The 14,965-nt window shown below is 41.3% G+C and overlaps 1 protein-coding gene across 3 annotated transcripts in view; it reads right to left on the bottom strand.

The window, feature by feature from the left end:
- Window positions 1-6,794: 6,794 nt before the first annotated feature.
- The window catches only part of LOC145412614 (uncharacterized), a 154,274-nt gene continuing 146,103 nt past the window's right edge, over window positions 6,795-14,965 (bottom strand). For all 3 annotated transcript variants that reach the window (XM_080282530.1, XM_080282528.1, XM_080282527.1), the window contains one exon: window positions 6,795-9,201. In XM_080282530.1, the coding sequence (XP_080138656.1) occupies window positions 7,906-9,201 (1,296 nt within the window). In that variant the 3' untranslated portion in view covers window positions 6,795-7,905. The remainder of the gene's footprint in view (window positions 9,202-14,965) is intronic.

Consider the following 14,965-nt stretch of genomic DNA (forward strand, 5'->3'; position numbering starts at 1 on the left):
TACATAGCACAAAAATAAACATGCTGCTGATTATAAGGAGAGTGATTATTTCCATTGTACATAAAATTAGTGAAGAATAAATGCTTCCTTTAAGAATTTGGTAATGAAAAGTTAAATCTGGTAATGAAAGTTGAGGAGTTTGGTAATATGGCCGAGTCCAGATCTGGCAACCCTGTCCCCAATTACTGCCTAACCTTCGTTCAGGGAAGACGTCCATCGTAATGGATGCTGCACGTGCTCGTTTTTTTTTACAAATAAACAGTGAATAAATTGCAATAACTCGCCACTGTACCACATGAGAATTTACGGTGTTGTGCAGTGTTAAGAAATTAGAGTTTAGAGTGCAAAGGATTAAGTGTGGAGTGCAGAGTGGCAGTTGAAACTGGTGTGGTTTAATTAAGAAGAATGTGCAGTGTTAAACAATTATAACTTACAGTGCAAAGAATTAAGTGTAGCACAACACTGGATTACTGTACATGCTTCAAGAGCATTTTCACAACTACCAGAGCCTTAGAGAGTTCGAGGAGGCGGCCACAGACGTGCTGTAAGTACAGTACCCCGTACACTGCTAGGCCTAAGTATTTTCCATACTTCTAATTCCCCATTCTCTGGTTTCTTTTCATTTATTTCATGCTTTATGTCCATTATTGGTGTGAATAGGGTCTTTAATAGTATAAGTGCTATGCATGTCCTGTAGGGAGTTATTTAGGTGGCTTTCAAAGTTAGGCTGGGTTAGGGTCATAAGTACCAGTCCAGCAGTCAGAGGCCCACTTTCCAGACGGGACCACTTTCCGGACATGCCTTTGGCTCTATTACATCGGATAGTGGATGGATACATATATATATATTTATATATATATATATATATATATATATATATATATATATATATATATATATATACACCGGTATATATATACACACATACAATATATTCTAAGATATTTACTGACTGCGACAGGCAGAGTGATAGTGGAGGGCAGCAGAGAGGAGGAAGTCATGTGTCACCACCAAACCGACGTGTATACATCCGCAAAACACCTGCAATTTTTCACATTATTATGTACAGTAACCTCTCAAATAACGCGAGGATTAGGTTCCTGGAGAGGTCGCGTTAGTTAAAAACGCTTTTTTTTAAACATAATTTTCCCATACAAAACAGTGGTAATATTGGGGGCTACGTTCCTGGACTCTGGGAAAGTCTACCCATTTGGGGAGTTATACTACTCTAAACTTAAAAGCAGCAGTATTAATTTGAAGGAAAATCCACGTAAAAAACAAGAACAGTATATTTGGGGAGAAATAAACAATATTTAAGCTCTAGTTGGGCCGAAACGTTGTTTCCTTCTCCCCAAATACATACTGTTTTCATTTTTTACGTAGATTTTCTTTCAATTCTGCTTCATTCACAGCATTGTGAAAGTTCCTCAACATTATTACTGCATTAGTAGGTCATAAAAACATTACAGTAAAAGCAACATTTTCATTACAGTAAGTAGGTCACAAACAATAACACCACACAGCCTCACTTCATCTATGCATCACTCATCGTCTGCTGCTGTCCCTCCTCATCTCGCTAGCCCACCTCCCGCTGCTCCCCACCCTAAATTAGTTGTCCCTCGTCACTCTGCTGTCCTTCCTCTTCCTCTTCCTCTGACTCCCGTGCTAGTGGTGATGAAGATAACTCCCTTAAGTTTTCTGTTTTCTTCATAAAGAACTGCTCTATCTTGGTGTGAGTGGTTTTCTTCTTTCTGTTCTGCAGCATCAAGTTGTAACAATTTAGATCTGCCATCACTTTCCTGGCCAAATCTTATCCGAAAATAAGCCAAATTGCTCGGAATGGGGCCAAACTTCATTTTCAAATATTATAGTTTGAATAAAACCAGTTTAAGCAACAGACAAATAAAAAATTGTATTTATGCATAAACTGCCACACACGGTCTATCAGCTTGGGACTGTCCAAGGCGCACGCGGCTAATTTGAAACCATCACGTACATGTAAAGTCGCGTTAAATCAAGAAACCCTTGTTAGTTAAACATACCTCCTTAAATATTTGCTCGTGTTAAAACAAAAACGCATTTTTTAAACTCGTGTTAGTCGAGAGGTTACTGTGTATATGTATATATATATATATATATATATATATATACACTCACTTATTTTCTAAGATATCTTCCTGACTGTGAGGGTGGAGGGTGGCAGAGGGGAGGAAAACACCCGCGATTTTTCAAAATTTGCTAGACAGACTATGGTTGTCACCCAGGGTTAAGGGGTTAAAATTGCGGGGAATGATGATCGTAAACATGCTATGAAAAACTGGCGGCCACTTGCTCTGCCCCGATTGTGACGCAGATCCCTTTCAACCTATCAGAATTAAGTGCCGGATATGTAGGAGGGAGAATCCCGGCCCGTACTCAGGCGGTGGGGGGTGAACCTCCACCTCCCTCTCACTGAGTCCCTCTACTCCACTGTCTTGTTGCTAACCTACCTCATTTGCTTCTCACTGCCACCACCACCCTCCCACAACCTCCCCATCCATCCTCCATCACTCCACCGTGGATCCCCCCCCTCCCAGTCATCTGGAGAGGGATTATTTCCTCCTACCCTCCCTCCTTGTCTCTGTACTCCCTATGGGCTTCTCTTTTGTGCCTTGTGGTGTCCATCTCCCACTACCACATCCCCGTACCACCCTTCCGGGCCTCACCCCCCCCCACCCACTATAGTAGGGTGTATGTTTACTCCCAACCCCTCCCCCCCTGGCCTAGAGTATTATATGTAATTTTGTAACTTTTACACTCTATGCTGCATGTTTTGATTCATTACCTGAATATGATTTGTATATTTGTATACATCGACTCACACAACATTTACTGTATTTTTTTTTTTTTTTTCCCAGGAGGAGGGGGGGGGGGAGCGTGTTATGTGCCAACCTTATCTGGCGATGTTTATAATTTTGTACCTGTCAAAGGTTTTAGCATATGTTTTGCATTGTTATGTATTTCTTTGTATATTTCAATGTATTTCTTTGTACGCTTTCTTTGTCTAAATGTTGTTCTGAGTTTCAACTGAGTCTCAGATAATCTTCCCATAGATTACCACTCTGATAATTGTCGTTCATGACCCCGCAGGCCTCTCACAGTAAGTCAAATTTTTTCAGCCAGTCATGTCATGCTGTATTTCGTATGTCGATGTATATAGTATTAGTTTTCCCAGTATAACGTTGCTAGTTCAAGAGTTTTAATTACTTCCACCCTCCTAAATGCTGCATTATCAGTTCTTTGGGAATGGAAAATCTTTTGCCAGTACTGTTCCTTGTTCCTGGTGCATCAAGGCATATACTGACAAGGTGTTTTGGGCCTATTTTCTTCAGATTTTTTCGCATTTACACTGGCCACTTCCTTTTCTGACCTTTGTATATTATATATACTGTAGATGATTTACTTTGCAATATCATTGCATTTTGAACACTTTGTTTATGCCATGTGGCCCAAGTTTATCTTAGCTCGTGGCAATGAGTAGCATATTTCAAGCGAAGCTTCATCACATATAGATTTTAGGCCACCTTCCCTGCACAGCTGTGTAAATACTGCTGGCTATTTTTGGTCCTAACCGCATGTCAAAGGAATTCACAGCAGTGTATTTTATGCCAATTGCTTTTGTTTTCATTGCATTTACATGGCCTACACCTGTTTTGATGTATATAAGATGCTTTTCTTTGCAATATCTTAGCATTTTCATCTTTTTACCTTGTGGTCCAAGTTTATCTGCTTGTGGTGCTGGGTATCAGATTTCGAGGGAGGCCTATCACTGACAGATTGTATGCCTTCTATTTGCACCTGTGTCAACACAGCCTTACAAGTCCAAAGCCCTTGTTTTTTATTTTCCCATCACTTGAGCTACGATTCCTGACGCGTGCAGTCATCACCTTTTCCTCAGTGGAAAGAAATCGTGGCAGCCTCAGCCATGTTGAACTTCGAGGAAAATCAGCCATCCACCTCCAACTTTGTATATGTGTAGGAAAATCGGCCATCCACCTCCAACTTTGTATATGTGTACTTGTCTCTCTTTTTTTTCTCACTAACATAATTATTTTGCATGCATTAGCTCAAAAAAAAAAAAAAAAAAAAAAAAAAAAAAAAAAAAAAAGGCTCTGAGGGGAGGGGAGGGGGAAAGGGGTGGGGGGTTTGGTGGAGGTGAGGAAGTTCAGGGGAAAGGAGGAATGAGCGAGGAATGGAGTGGAACCTCAAAGAAAAAGGAGTTGCGATGTATTTTCTTCACAGTCAGAGCTGCAAAGGGTATCTTTTTTCAACTCTGACAGGCTATAGCTCAGTAACTCTTTGGTCTAGAATATTCTGGTTTGTGGCATAAGGTGTGTAAATTCAAGCTCTAAAACTTGGGCATAAAACTTGTTACCTCTATAAGAGCTGAAAAAATGACCATGAATTGCATTCTGGGAGGAATCTCTGTCAAAACACTGCATATCAGAGGCGTTAAAGGTTTAACAGCTGTGTATGAGACTGTGGCCCGCCAATTTATTCCTCACTTGACCCCTGTCCCTCCACTCATCACTTGCCATTCAGCTGTTTTGTGGATAATACAGTAAATACATACGAACTTCATGGAAAATATACTAGAGAAATCTTCCGCATTTATTGGGAGCTGATGATTAGGAGAGAAGTGTTGTACAGTAGAATTATCATTATTTCCTTGCTCACTGTTGTGTATACACCTGCAGCCCACCAATTTATTCCTCACCTTACTGCCATCATTCCACCCCTCACTCGCCACTCAGCTGTTTTCCAAGTAACACGGTGAATATGTAGGAACTACAAGCGCAGTAATTTTATCCAACAAAGCAACCCTTCATTTTTGTCAGCTAGATTTTATCTTCTCCTCCACTGGAAATGTGTTCTATGATGAATTTTTATATCATCTCAGAATGCATTTGCACTGGCAGAGAAGGCAAAGTCCAGCGGATAGAAATGAAGTGCTTTGTTGGATAAAATTACTGCATTTGCAGTTCACAAGTATTTACCATATTATCTGCAAACCCGCTGAGTCACAAATGAGGGGTGGAGTGTAGGAAGCCAGGTGAGGAATAAATTGGCGGGCCACGGCCATATACATAACTGTGAGCAAGGGAGTCGCCATCATCATCCAGGCCTCCTTTCCCATCCTAGGGCAGGGCAAGGAGTAGCAACATCCAGACAGCCTAAGTTTATACAATCCAATGAGCCACACTTTCATTCACTCATCATTCAAGTCCACGGAATCCCTTGCAAGGGAGTTGTGATACCAGTAATTCTACTGTACAACATTGTTTTCTAAATCACCAGTTCACCAACCATTGCTCAAGATTTATTTCTTTAGTTTATTTTCCATGTTTTTATGAATAATATTTAACAGAATGGACTTGCTAAGATACTGTAAGATGCAGCAAGCTCGTTGGTAGCTAGAGTTGGTTGTCAGGCAACCATACGGGTACCATGCATTTTCTGCAAATGAAGGGCATGCCTTTTTTCAAAGGATTTATTCATCTTTCTTTCCTCGACCTTCTATCCTAAAACTTTCCCATGAATAAAAGATGAAAATTAAATATAAAAGTAATCCCTGTACTATCCGGACTCCCCACTTACCGGACATTGTGGGCCTGGACCTTCGGAACCAAAAAATGGCCAAAAAAAGTAAAAAATGGCCCCCCATATCCAATTTTTTTCCCACCTGCAATTTGAAATTGGTCCGCAGCGCCGAACAGCTGTGTTTGTGCACGGACCCTTCACCCCTTCCTTCCTCCTCCCTCACCAGTTACCGCCTAACCACCACTGTGAGTAGATGTTCATCATAATGGATGCCGCATGTGCTCGTTTTTGTGAATTAACTGTGAGTAAACTGCAATACCTTGCCAGTAGACCACAAGGGAATTTACAGTGCTGTGCAGTGTTAAGAAATTAGAATTAAAGTGCAAAAGAATTAAGAATTTTGAGTGCAAGCAGCCGTGGCTCAGTGGGTTAGAGCACTCCGTGCTGACCGAAGGGTTGGAGGATCAAATCCACCCAAGGGTCATTGGTAGACATCAGGAAGGGCATCCAGTCATAAAATGCTACATGCTCCAATCCAAAGTCCTCTACCCAGGGGCAACGCCTTAGCCCTTCGGGGATACCTGGCATAAAACCAAATTAATATTTTTTTTTTTTTAAGTGCAAAGGATTAAGTGTGGACTGCAAAGTGGCGGTCAAGACTGGCGTGGCGCAATTAAGGACAGAATGTGCAGTGTTAAACAGTGCAAAGAATTAAGTGTAGCACAACAATGGATTACTGTACGTGCTTCAAGAGCATTTTCACCACTGCCAGACCCTTAGAGGAGGCAGCCACAAACGTGCTGTAAGTACCCTGTACACTGCTAAATATTTTCCATACTTCTGATTCCTTATTCTCTGGTTCCTTTTCATTTATTTCATGCTCTATGTCCATTTATGGTGTGAATAGTGTCTTAAATAGGTGCCATGCATATCCAGTAGGGAGTTATTTATGTGGCTTTCAAAGTTACACTGGGTTAGGGTCCATAAGTACCAGTCCAGAGGGCTGGGGCCCACTATCCAGACGGACCCACTTTCCGGACATGCCTTTGGCTCTATTACATCGGATAGTGGAGGGATTACTGTATAATACAGTACTGTATTGACACAGTACAGTAATACAGTATGTAGTGTACTCACCTGGTGCTGGCATCAATGAAGGGTAGAGTTGTACCCCATTCAGTACAATATAATGCATTTAATCCCACATGGTCTAGTGGCAGTAATTACATGTACAGTAATTTCAGAATCACAATAAAGCAATAGGACCTGAAGCACTGATAGGCCACAAGCTTTGTAACATCAACAAACGAGGCATGGGAGGCCACCGAGTAAGTCCTAGCACTTGGGCTTTGCCACTGTATGGTCACAAGAGCAGAGTGCATAGACATGTCTTCACTGAACGAGATCCACAAGAGAGAATAGGTGACAGTAAGCTCAGTGCATCGGATGGACCACTCCGGCAACAAATTCTGATTCCCTGGCATGTTGTAGGTGTTCTCGCTGGCTGATGTGCTGCAGAGTTTTCCCAGGCGTCAGTTGGCTACCATGTATAAGCCAGCTGATACACCTCACAGCCAGATATTGCATATAACCACTGGTTATTTGCTGTTTCAGCGCCGGATGTTGCATAATTTAGCTAGATACTGCTTTAATAGAGTCGAGGCAACAGTGCCAGATATTATGTTGGGATGGATACTGTTACAACAGATAATTGTGAGTGTACTGCACTTTAGTAAGAGGTACTTGGGTGGGGTTCTGTGACTGTTTGGCTAGGTACAGGGGTTATTTTGCAAATAACACACAAGCAGCAGTAATGGATAGGGTTTTGCCATTATTAGTCCATTAAACCAAGGCTTTACTGTATTATTATTATTGTTACAGGTATCACCATTATCATCAATATTACTATTAAAACTTGTGTCATCACTGCCCAAAGGCAAACATAAATCAGCCTGTGGCACCTGGTTTCACAAGCGTAAACAAAATGACAGTGTAAGGCTTTTTCCAGTGTTTTCATGTCCAAGTGGAAAAATTACTTTAAATTATGAATGGCAGAAGTACTGTAAAGACTGAACTTAATAATGCCATGAGTGACATCAGAAGGTTAAAATCTTGGATGTTTAGATAAAGGTGCAACAGACTCAATTTTGGCAGTATGGTGTGTTGAGTACTGTAGTCCTTTTATTGCTATTTGAAATCTTTGGCTGCATGAATGAATATTTATCAGATTCTAACCACTAAATAAGAAATATGCTAAATCTTTGTCCATCATATCAAGGGTTTACCAAAAAGAACTATTAGAGCCATCAACCCAAGAACCAAGCTCTAGAAATCCTCAGTTCGAACCTCAACTACCTGGCTCTGCAGCGCTGCAAAAAACTGATCCATGTTCTCCTCTCTGACACGATCACCGGAGTGAATTACATAACGGGTGGTGTCATCAGTTTCAATAATATGGACAGGACGGGACATGACCTTCACTATCTTACCATCTCTCATGATTTGTGTCTGGTCTTCTATGGTCCCATGTCCATTTTCATCTGCTACTGTCACAGTGGTCACTGCTCGGGCTACTTCATCTCTACCTGAATTGACCAAGTTGCTCTCACTTTCACTGACCAGTAAGCTTGGAGAGTTGAAGATGATGTATGCCTCTGGATTTTCCAACTGCCCATGAAGTATTAAGTGAGATGCACACATAGGCTTGCGCATGAAGCCTGCTCCACATAGTTTACATTCATATGGTTTTTTATCAGAATGGATGAACATATGAGCATTACGGTTTTCTCTGGAAGCAAAAGTTTTCCCACAAACATGGCATTTATGTGGCCTATCCCCAGTATGCTTCCTTAAATGTCTTTTATAATAATGTGGGTATACAAAACTTGCATTACACAGGTCACACTTGTATGGCCTCTGGCCAGTATGAACACTATTAATATGGTACACCAAAAGCCTCTTTCTTACAAAAGATTTTTGACAAATCTCACAATGATAGTTCTTTTCTTGGTAATGTGTTGCTTTGATATGTGTGAGTAAATTACTTCTTTGTCTAAAAGTTGAGCCACAAATTTCACACTGAAATGGTTTTTCTCCAGTGTGAGTGAGAGAATGTAACTCGAGTGTCTTCTGTGTTGACAATGCCTTCCCACAAAGTTCACACACAAAATTCCTCACTCCTTCATGTGATTTGAGGTGAGCATTAAGGTGATAGCGGGTATAAAAAGACTTGTTGCACACTCGGCAACGGTGTGGTCGGTCCCTGTTTAGGTGAGTTTTTAGGTGAGCTTTGAGACTATACTTATTAGAGAATGACTTTTCACACTCCTCACAATCATATGCTGCATCAAAACGATCATGACTTTTGACATGGTTTCTGATTGCAGCCTTAGTAAGGAACTGCTTGTCACACTGGGAGCAGCCAAATAGCCTCCCCTGTTTCTCCTCTTCTTCCAGTACCTCCTCCACCACCTCCAATACTGTTGCCTCGACTTCTCCTTCACCCACTACAGCCAACACCTCCCCTTCAACCTCACCATCTCTCTCATCCTCACTTTCAATTGCCAGTGCCTCAATACTCTCTATCTTGTGCTGGCCAGCATGAGGTGTTTCCATATCATTCTGTAAAAGATAAATATACATAATTTACCTTAAGAAAGACAAAGTCTGTTTATGATACTACAAATATACTACTATACAATCACAAGGTCAAGTTAGCAAGGTCAAATGAACAAATCTTGCTGGTTTTTAAGTTTATGTATTTTCCAACTCTACAAAACAAAACACTGTATTTGTGTTTATGCACAGGATCAGTGGGCAAGGCTTCCACTTACACCATCATCACCCAAGGGCATGGTGAGAAGCAGCAACGTCCAGACAGCTTAAGTCTGCCCAATTCAATGGGCCACGCTTCCATTCACTCATCATTCAAGCCCCCAGAGTCCTGGCTCCATCAGATAGGCAAAAAAATTTACCATGCTCTGTAGCTTCACATACACCTATCTGATAAAAGTCAATCTGAACACTGTCACGTTAAAAAGAGGGTGCCAAATCCCTGGTTATACACTTCTCCACACAAAATTCATCCACCCAGCTTGGTCTCTTGTCAGTCCCTTAGCCTCACCAACTTCCATACCTCTCTTCCTCACACACTCAGCCACCATATCCCTCCGCCTTCTTCCTGGCCTACCTCACCTCCTCCCTCCGTCAAATTCACTCAGAAATACCTTTTTCACCACTCTGTTGTCAACCATTCTCTCCACAGGACCAAACCATCTCGGTACATTCTCTTCGATTCTGGTGTCCACAGACTTCTTCACTCCTCATCCTTCACGAATCACATTATTCCGTATCCTATCCACTCTCTGTACTCCACATATATTCCTCAGCAGTCCCATTTCCACTGCTCCTACTCTTGACTTTTCATTTTCATGCCACACCATAGTCTCACATATGTATGTTAAAGCTGGCACTAACACTCCTTCATGTAAGCTTTGCACAGCTGCAACACTCAAGCCTCTGTTTCTTATCAAGACCTTCATTGCACCAGCTACTTTCCTTCCTTGTGTCACTCTACTTTCCACTTCTTTTGCACATTTTCCTCTCTTTCTTATCACTGTACCCAGGTATTTGAACTCTCTCACCAATTCCAGTCTCTCTCCATTCACTGTAACATCACACTGGGAATCATCTTCTCTCTCAAAAACCATCACTTTACTCTCTACATTTACTCTCAAAGCATGACGCTCACAAACTTCTACAAAACTCTGCGCAAGGCTACCAAGCTCTTGTCTGGTGTTGGCAAGTAGCACTGCATCATCAGCATACAACAAATTTCAGTTACTCCATCCATCACCACTCATTACCAATGCCATCCCTCTCCCCATTACTCATGTTTTTACTTCTCTCATCACCCCATCCATATATATATACAGAACAACCATGGGGATATTACACAACCTTGTTGCACATCCACATTACCAACACCATTCCTCTCTCCATGGGAGTCCCCAATATATGAAAATTCAAAGATACAAAAGTGAAAAATATAGGACAAATTACCCTATACAAAAGGCATATGCTTCGACAGTATGAAAAGCGCTACGAGAAAATGTTTCAAACTTGGTGCACAACCGACCGAAACGACACTATCGTGTATGGAGGTAAGCAACTACCTCCGCTTTGTCCCAGTCTGTGTAGTGTGTCCCTTCCGTACTTGAGAAGCTTTCGCACCTTGCATCATGCTACCCAAGCATCCTTCACCTTCACCATCATCATCTGTGCAGCCTCTCAAGAAGAAACAATACCAGCCCCTGACACTGAAGCACAAGCTCGAAATTATTAAGAGGCTATGGTGGTAGGTGGTGGCGACCATCATCCACTCACTTGATGTAGTGCTGCCTACTTCTTCCTTATCCTTTATCATTCTTTTTCTGTGCCTACCCTCCTCTCTTCCTATATCTCCCATCTTTCCTGTCACTTCTTATTGCTCTTCTTTCCTTTACAGGTGGCTTTACATTGAGTGACAAGCCAAATAGTTTCCTGTAAGCCAAGAAACCATTTACAACGCTGAGTGGTAACCAAATAACCAACCCATACGTGCTCCCTACGTGTCAGCAAGTGGGTTGGTGGAGGGTTAGTGCCCCTCCCCATAAAACCAATAACTCAAAGTCAAATGGCCACCCCTTGCGGGATTAGGGCGTCTGGGAATAGATAGATAGATAGATGGATAGACGAGGAAGGTCAGGGTGTGAATGAGATTGGGCGTGCAATGTGCTTACCTGTGTCCAGTGTTGACACAGTTACAACCAGCCTTGTACAGTACAGTACAGTACAGAGTAGTTAGTTGACAGTTTCTGGGGGCTCCTAGAACACATCTCATTTTCTTAAGTTTCTTATGAGGAAAAATGCTTCAATATACGAAAAATCAATATACAAAAGATTCTAAAGGTACCTAACCCTTTCGTTTACGAGGGACTCCCTGTACTGTATTCATGTATTTACTTCTCTCAGCACCTCACCCATATACCAATATACACTTAATCCTCGGGTAACATGCGGTTGAGTAACAAGTTTTTGTTCTAACGGGCTCAGCATAACGAGAAAAGTCATATCAACACGCAAAAATACTTCAGCTCATGCGGGAAGTCAGCTGGCCTGGGGACGAAATTTGAAAGTCATGCACTGTGACGTCACCCTCTAGACTCTGGGTACCTTTTTTGGGCGCATATTTCCATTCTGTAAAGGTGTTTGTCTCAATACAACAGCCAGCCACCTTGGCCAAGCAGCCCTAGTGGGATAGGTTAGGTTAGGTTGTTGGAGTAATTTTGCCTGGGAAACACACTAAGCACATATTTTAGAAAAACCTATGGCTAGTTTTGACACGATGGAGTGAGAGTCATTCCTGGTTAAGGGTTCCTGGTGGTGAGATGAATATGCATACAGAACAGAAATATGCTTCATGGGCACACTCAAGGCCGAATGGTTAGACGAAAATTTATGGGTTTCGCAATTTCAGGGGGCAAAATGGAAAAAATGTATGCTAATCAGGAAAAAAAAAAAAAAATCCATCTGTTCTTGTAAGGGTTCAGTTCCACATTATTCATTCAAAATCATGTTTCCCAACACATTTCGGACCAAGTGGGCATATGATTATCAGTCCTTTCTTGCGCCTCACCTAGTTTTTCCCCATACAGCACTTATAATGGGTTTTGCAGATTTAAGGAATGCAATGGAATGAAAATGTTAGCTATTTAGAGAAAAAAATTACTCTTTTGTCCATGTGTTCTCGTAAGTTAGCATTCAGTCCCAATTCTTCATTCAATTTCATGCTTCCCAACACATTTCCAACTGAATGAGCATACGGTTATCAGTCCTTTCTCGCACCTCACCTAGTTCTACCCAACACTTACAATGGGTTTTGCAGTTTTAGGGGACAACATGGAATGATAATATTTGCTGATTAGAAAAAAAAAAAAAAAAGCGTTCTCATAAATTAATGTTCAGTTCCCCATTTTTCGTTCAATTTCGTGCTTCCCACACGTTTCGGACCAACTGAGCATACGCTTATTAAGTCCTTTCTCGCGTTTCACTCACTTTACCCCATAATCATATGGGTTTCGCAGTTTTAGGAGACGAAACTGAACGAAAATGGTTTGCTAATGAGAAAAAAAAAAAAAAACATTACTCTCATTTGTGTTCCCGTTCATTTAGCGTTCAGTTCTACATTCTTCGCTCTTGTTCTTCCTGATAGTCTGTTATATTTTTCTGCTTACTTATGGGTGGTAAATAAATGTTTCATGCAGAATCTGTTTTCCTGGTGTTTTTAACTGTGTTCCAGTGTCAACTCGTTTCACTTGTCAAGGTTACAGCGAAAGGGCCTGTCCTTACCTAAGTATTTAATTAAACCTAACCTAGCTTAACTATACTACATAATTTATTTTAACCTAACCTAACCTATCCTATCCTGTCATAACCTAGCATCCAGTTGGGGAGATGGGAAACGAGAACCACCACTGAGTACTTCAAGACAATCACAGGTATGGCTTAGGGAACGTGATGATAATAAGTGGAAAATTTTTTGACAAGAAAAAGTAATTTACCACCCTGAAAATAGTCAGAAAAATACAGAAAACAAACTGGAGGAATATGAATTGAATTGGTATGGTCCTTCTACTGCTTTACGTAAAGAGTACGTTTACCGAAATGGCAAAAATGCATGGCATGAATGAAGGCACAATCAGGATGATTTGGAAGGACCGGGAGAAGATAAAGACCATGTGTAGGAAGTGATACAAGCCTGGCAGCAGTGAAAGTTTATATGTTGTTCTGAAGCTGACTAAGAAGCTCATAGGGCATTATGTGGATTGTTAGACAAAGAAAACTCTCACTTTTACCCTTTCCTACCACCTTACCCCACGTAAATTACCTCTACTTATACGCACCATCAGGTAAAACACTGAAATAGATATAACTGTTGTAATTAAGAACATACAGTGGTATTAAAAATAGCATTAACAAAATGAAAGTAGGGCTGAGTACCCTTGAGTTGTTGATATGTAGCTTCCTGGCACTCCCCCCCCCCCACCCCCACCCCAAATGTTGTTGTCAAGGTTTTGCCTTCTCTTGTAACATGTGGCCTCTGGGAGACAGTAGGCCGTATAGTTAGATGAAAATTTATGGGTATGGCAGTTTTAGGGGATGAAATGGAATAAAAATGTTTGCAAACCAGAAGAAAAGTACTCTTTCATCCATGTATTCTTGTGAATTAGCGTTCAGTTTCACATTCTTCGTTCGATATCGTGCTTCCCAACACATTTTGAACTGACTGAGCAGTTTGGCTATGTGCTTAGTCAGTCCAAAATGTGTTGGAAAGTGATATCAAACGAAGAATGTGAAACTGAATGCTAACTCATGAGAATACACGCAGGAAAGAGTGATTTTCTCCGGCTAGCACACATTTTCATTCTGTTTTGTCCCCTAAAACTGCCAGACCCATAAATTTTCATCGAACCATATGGCCTAAGGACTCTCCCAAAGGCCATGTGATACGAGAGAAGGCGAAACTTTGACAAAAACATGGGGGGGGGGGAGTAATGGGGAGCTACGTATCAACAACACAAAGGTACCCAGCCCAACGTCTGTTTTATTCAAGCTGTTTTTAATACCACTGATGTTCTTAATTACAATATTTACATCTCTTTCAGTGTTTCACCTGATGGTGGGTGTAAGTGGGGTTAATTTACATGGGGTAAGGTGGTAAGAAGGAGTAAAAGTGAGAGTTTTGGAATGTTGCCAGAACACACTGTACCATTATACAGTACATGCAAATGTATTGTCTGAGTGACGCAGATCTGAGTACCACAGTCCTTGTCTGGCCCCAAATGCCCGCGGTACTCGAGGTTTGAGCGTATATTGAGCAACCATGGGGACATCACACAACCTAGTTGCATGTCCACATTGCCTGTGAACCAATCGTTTAGATGACCATTTACCCTTACACATGCCTCACTACCATCAAAAAAACTTGACGACACCTAACAGCTTACCATCTACACCGTATATGCACAAAACCTTCCACAATCCCTCGCTGTCTACTTTGTCGTATGGTTTTTCCAGATCCATAAATGCCATAAAACACCTTATAGCCCTTCTCACACGCCTTCTTCACTATCTGTCTTATTGTAAATATCTGGTCCACACATCCTCTGCCACTCCTAAACCCACCCTCTTCGTCACTCACTATGACTTCTAATATCTCTCTTACTTTCTCTATAATAATTCTTCCATCTACCTTCTCTACCACACTCAATAGACTTAAGCCAAGATAACAGACGAGTTTCCGGTCATTTTTTTTTTTTTAGTAAGATATTTGTACAGGTAAAAA

The sequence above is a fragment of the Coenobita brevimanus genome, chromosome 93, assembly GCF_032717465.1.
Source record: "Coenobita brevimanus isolate Jiangsu-jjx chromosome 93, ASM3271746v2, whole genome shotgun sequence".
Taxonomy (NCBI): domain Eukaryota; kingdom Metazoa; phylum Arthropoda; class Malacostraca; order Decapoda; family Coenobitidae; genus Coenobita; species Coenobita brevimanus.